General features: G+C 42.3%; 1 protein-coding gene across 9 annotated transcripts in view; it reads left to right on the top strand.

Annotated features, from left to right (window-relative positions):
- The first annotated feature begins 4,108 nt into the window (after window positions 1-4,108).
- MYCBP2 (MYC binding protein 2) overlaps window positions 4,109-6,000 on the top strand; it is a 157,254-nt gene continuing 155,362 nt past the window's right edge. For all 9 annotated transcript variants that reach the window (XM_042866506.1, XM_042866509.1, XM_042866508.1 and 6 more), the window contains exons 1-3: window positions 4,109-4,301; window positions 4,508-4,750; window positions 4,995-5,066. In XM_042866506.1, the coding sequence (XP_042722440.1) occupies window positions 4,152-4,301; window positions 4,508-4,750; window positions 4,995-5,066 (465 nt within the window). In that variant the 5' untranslated portion in view covers window positions 4,109-4,151. The remainder of the gene's footprint in view (window positions 4,302-4,507; window positions 4,751-4,994; window positions 5,067-6,000) is intronic.

Genomic DNA, 6,000 nt, shown 5'->3' with positions numbered 1-6,000 from the left:
AGAGCACCCAGTCACTCCTGAAATATAAACCAGTTCCATTCTGTCCCTTTACAACTCGAGGGCATCAGAACGCACTGGGCACCGGTGTCCAGCAGTGCTTTATATTCCTGTGGTTCTGATATGCCAGGCCATGGAATCCACACAGTCCAGTACACTCTATTATCCCTTTTCTCCCCCTGGCTGAAGGCAGGGCCCCTCTCTTGGCTACCTGCAGTAATGGGAGCAACTTCAGTGGTGGTCGATCTGCTTTGTAATTCTCTCATCTGTGCTCGTAGTGCAGGAATGGGTTCATCATGCCACTTCTTCATATCCTCTCCATGCTCATGTAAATAGCTCCACAGGGCAGCACAAGACATAAATTTACTGCATTCCTTTGCTCAAGTACGGGGCCATTTGTCTTTGATAGCTGAGACTTTAATCGGTTTGACCAGCTCCTTCAGCAGGTCCTTTTGATCATCCTGGTCTTCATCGGGTGCTTCTGATACTGCCATGAGTTCATCATGATTGATTACTAGGGTACACAGTTATTTTACTAACTGTGATATCAGAATGCAAGATAACACGATATAATACAATCTAATTGAAATTGAGACTAATAAATGAAATAAGATAGGAGAGAGAGAGAGAGTTCCTGAGAACAAGTCAAACCTGAAAAGCTTGGAACGGCTAGGAAAGCACCCTCCAGCACCTACTGCAAGGCAGTAAGAGATCGCACCACCTGGAAGGGCCAGATCCCATGACTTCTGTAAATGTATAGGGGAACCGGTACCCAGATTTGGAGCATTAACACTTTAACTCCCTGTGCACTACATGATGTTATGATATGGAATATTGAAAACAAAAAAACAAAAAAAAATGACAATTGTCCCAACACCAAAGCAAACAGGCAACAACAGTTTCACTCAGATGTCATGTAAACTCCTTTTTTATGCCTTGGATTTCAGTCCTTTTCAGGGATCAACGAATAGTAGTAACAGTGACTCCCTCCTCATAATTCTCCTCTCCATGTGTCTTACTTTTCTCGGTTACCTTTCTAGACGGTGGTGGTTTTGCAGAGGGCCCCTTGCCTGGATCTTCCACTATTTCCTCTGCTTCTTTCCATTCTAGACATGAGAACACCCATTTCCATTTCTGGCCTTCCACAGGGGCAACTGACATTGATACTGGTGCCTCCTGCAATTGATCAAGATTGACTTGGAGGTTTCCCCTTTTGGTTCAGATCTCAGTTTGGAAACTCTCTCTCTCCACGACACTCTTATATACAGCTCAGTAAGCACAAACCAAGTCCCAAATAAGCCATTCCTCCTTATATCTTTCTGAGCTGCACCATCCCTTACCCAAATGCTTGCACAGTTCCTCAGGATGCCACAGGTGTTCAACATTAAAATCCCATGACACCAAGGGTCCCCACGCTTCTCATCTCTTTGCTAAACCTCTCCATATTCTCTGCCACTCCGCATTCTCTGGTTCCAGCAAAAGCTTCCTCCACATAAATGTAAAATACCATTGCAGAGAATACATGCAGAGAGACTGACAGCATAGTACCCAAGCTGGCACCCTGAACATGCATAAGGAACTGGGAACAGCACCTAGAAACCAGTCCAAACATCATATTGTCTGTTATTGTCTGTAAGCCCGTGACGGGGGCACAGGCCTTGGGAGAAAGGAAAAAAAAAAAAAAAAAGAAAAAAAAAGGGTACTAACGGTTTGCCGCGACCCGGCCGGCCCCGGGCCGCGTGCGCTCCGGGAGAGGGGGAAGGGCAGAGAATTAGCCGATAATTTTAACGAAAACACAATGGCAATGATCTGAGGAGGAACGGTAATTTCCTGAATTTAACTAAATGAAATAAAACGAGAGAGACAAGAGTCAAACCACGATAGTGCGAGGGAAAGAAAGCACGTGCTTTTCTCCGCGGCGAGCTGAGACGGCTGAACCGCGACCACAGGGAGAGAGGCAGACGCTTGGGCCCTGTCCGGAGCTTCAACCCACTTCCTCTTCCTGCCAGGTCCTCCGAGGATGCCGCCCCCTCCCCTCCCATCAAGATACTCAAACTGCCCATAAAAGGCAGTAAACGGAACCAGAGCATTAACTCGTTAACTCCTGCTGGTCCACATGATGTTCTGATGAAGAATACTGACAACAAAAAATCACAAAATCACTACAAAGATGTAAGGGCACCAGTCCCAAGACCAACCCCTGAGGGACGCCGCTTGTGACTGGCTTCCACCCTGACACAGAACCACTGATCACAACCCTTTAGCTGCGTCCAGCTACCCAATTGCTAATCCATTGTACAGTCCATCCTTCAAATTCACACCTCTCCAATTTAGAGAGAAGGATGTGGTGAGGGACCTTGTCAGAGGCCTCGTAGAAGACCGGGTAGATTACATCCACCACCCTTCCCCCATCCACCAAAGCTGTCACTCCGTCATAGAAGGCCACCAGATTGATCAGGCAAGATCTGCCTTTGGTGAAGTCATGCTGGCTGTCTCATATCACCTCTTTATCTCATATGTGCCGTAACTTAGCTTCTAGAAGGATCTGCTCCATGATCTTCCCAGGCACAGAGGTGAGGCTTACTGGCCTCTAGTTCCCAGGATCTTCCTTTCTCCCTTTCTTAAAATGGGAGTAATGTTTCCCTTTTTCCAGTCACCGGTGGCTTCACCAGACAACCATGATTTTTCAAATATGATGGAAAGCGGCTCAGCAACTACATCAGCCTCTATTTTAGAACCCTAGGATGGATATCATTTGGCCGCATGGACTTATATATGTTCAATTTCTTGAGGTCTCAGATCTTTTCCACTGTTACAATGGGTCAGAAACCACTCCCCACACCCTCACCTAGGGGCCCATAGTCCTGGCAGACATGGGAAGCCTGACCACCTGTGAAGACTGAGGCAAAGCACTAATTGAGCTTTTTGTGTAGCTTTTTCTATGTCTGAGGAAGCCAGCTCCCCATTAGTTTTCATTGGGGGGAACAAGAGGAACTGCTTAAGAACTGCTTCTGCATTAATCTGTTCCTGTGGCATAGTGTAATCCTTCTGGAATAGACTATATGAGCATGGGTCTCGCACAGGGTTGTAGTTGCTGCCAAAAAACCTGGTCCAGTGTGTGCTCCTCTACATGGGCTGTGGTTCTTACCAAAAATCTGCTCCTGTATGGGTTCTTCACAGGCTGCAGCTTCCGTCTGTCCACGTCCACAAACCATACGGTTTTTCATGTGCTGCAGGCATATGGACTGCTCCACCATAAGCTTCTCTATGGGCTGCAGGGAACTTCTCTGGCACCTGCAGTGCTGGCTGCCCTCCTTCTGAATTGACTTTGATGTCTGCAAGGCTGTTTGTCTCACATTTCTCACTTTTGTCCCTCGGATGCTGTTGCTGTGCTTTTCCCTTAAATCTGTTTTCCCAGAGGCATAGGCAGCATCACTCAGGACTCTGCTCTGTCCAGATGTGCCCAGTTGTGTCCCTTTTAGAGCAGTTGAAACTGTCTCTGATCAGAGGCCACCCCTGCAACCCTTCACTATGAAAACTTTGCCACATAATTTCAGTGCACACAAGAATTGAAGTAGATTTCTGTTCATGCCTTGATTCTTACAGATATTCAGCCTTTCAGGCATTGTGAACAGTACTTGAAAAATGGCATGTAATCCAAAATAATTTTCAAGCTGTAACTTGAAGTGCTTATTTCTGAAGAATGGGGTGTGTTCTAATATGGGTGTAATGATCATACAGATTAGGCAAGACATGTGGAAACCCATATCACCTCAGTGATGAGGTAGACTGGAAGGCAGGTAAAGTAACTCCTTCATCACTTGTTGTTGTGTTCAGTTATATCAGAAAAACTTGAGATTTTTTTTGTTCTTCCTTGTGATTTATAGGCTTACTTTTTCTGGATGAAAAAGAAAGTCAAGTTAAGGATGGTTAGTTTAAGCTTAACTAAACAGGGTGCTTTCTTTTCTCTCTGAAAGTAAGGATAAACCTAATGACTGAGGAAAGATACCATGTATTTTCTAGGTTCAAATTAATTTCCTGTTGATTGGCAAATTGCTTATTATGGTTTTGTGATGTGTCTGTTGAATTGCTGTTCTTCTTTTGCAGAATCCCTGTTTCAGCTTCTTCTGGAGATAACTGTCCGTTGTACAGGAATGAGTGACAGTACAGGACAGTCCTTAACAGCACTTTCCTGCGCTTGCCTCTTCAGTTTGGTAGCTGCATGGGGAGAGACAGGAAGAACATTGCAAGCGATCTCTGCTATCCTCACCAATAATGGCAGCCACGCATGTCAAACTATTCAGGTTGTGTAATACAACTTCTTCATATCTGGAAATTTTATGTATATGAATTCTGATATCTAATGTGCAAATTCAGTTTTTTATTTTATTTTATTTTATTTTAGGTAAAAAGTAGATATTTCTTTCTGCTTCTTGAGTTAGAGATAGAACTGAAAATAGTATGTTTAAAAATAGGCATGGTTTTTCACTATTTCTTTTACTGTTTTTAGGTGCCAACAATTTTAAATTCTCTTCAGCGGAGTGTACAGGCAGTTTTGGTTGGCAAAATACAAATCCAGGACTGGTTCAGTAATGGGATAAAGAAGGCAGCCTTGATGCACAAATGGCCATTGAAAGAAATATCTGTGGATGAAGATGACCAGTGCCTACTTCAGAGTGATGGTTTCTTTCTCTATCTCTTATGTAAAGATGGACTTTACAAGATTGGCTCTGGATATAGCGGGACAGTGAGGGTAATGTTATTTCTTGTATGGTGTATGATAGCTAAAATACAGGTTTTTAAGATGACCCAATTCCACTGAGGATCTTTTGTAGTTTACAGTTCTACGTCTGTTTTTTTTTCCTGATGATTTCTGTGAGTTTTACAGTATTTTGTTATAGTTTACTTTTCTCAATATGTTGCTTAGTTTATAAATGATTATTTATATAATTGTTATTCTGAGATTTGCTTAACAATTTGAATTTTCTGCTTTCCAGGGCCATATATACAATTCTACATCTCGCATCAAAAACAGAAAGGAAAAAAAGTCTTGGTTAGGCTATGCTCAGGTGGGTGAATACTTGAAACCTTAACACTTCCTCCCACTTGTTGTCATCTGCAAACTTACTGAGGGTGCATGCAGTCTTCTAGAGTTCAGTTCAACAAGATATTAAACAAGATATTAAACAGGACAGTCTGAACCCCTGGAGCTGGTCACCAGCGGGATTTAACTCCATTCACCCATAGTCTCTGGGCCTGGCCATCCAGCTAGTTTTTTTACCTGTGAAGCATATACCTGTCTACACCATGATAAGCTGACAATTTTTTCCAGGAGAATGATTTGGGAAACAGCATCAAAGGCTTTATTAATGTCTAAGTAGACTACATCCACAATGTATTTGACTGTATTAATATGCTCATTCAAAGTTATAAGTTAAAAAACAGAAATGTAAGCTTCAGATAGTTAAATCTTCTTTTAGAAGAAGCCAGATGAGCTGGTGACATGAGAAACTTAAAGACAAAAGCAAACAAGAAAGAAAACTAAAAAATCCACATATGAACATAGAGAAGATAATTTGATATAACAAACATTGATGTGGACTGCTGACTAGACAGATAATTTTGAAGAGATGAAGATATTCTACCTGTGGAAAAAATAGAATAGGAGATCATTAGTCCTGAATACATCCCTTCCACTAGGTTTGGTTGGGAGCTGGGAGGTAAACAATATAATAACTCACTGTAGAATTCTCTATTGTGGCTGCTGTCACCAAAATCATCATGTACTTTAAAGAATTTCTTTCATGAAGAGTTTGAAAAGCTCTCTCTAGTGGGAGTCAAGGTACTTAATTAATGTTTTTGAAAATTTCTCTAGTCTTTTAATACACTTACAGAAGCTGTGTATGAGTTATCAGCATGCTGATTGAAGTTTGCAGAAAGTGTGGAGAGTGCCAAATTTCTAGTTTTTATCCTACAATTTTTCTAGTGAAAAAAAGTTGAATA

This window comes from Lagopus leucura, unplaced genomic scaffold (assembly GCF_019238085.1).
Source record: "Lagopus leucura isolate 7727_CA_CO unplaced genomic scaffold, USGS_WTPT01 Super-Scaffold_100001, whole genome shotgun sequence".
Lineage (NCBI taxonomy): Eukaryota > Metazoa > Chordata > Aves > Galliformes > Phasianidae > Lagopus > Lagopus leucura.
The sequence above is the reverse complement of the archived record's forward strand: the minus strand, read 5'-3'. Positions and strand labels throughout refer to the sequence as shown.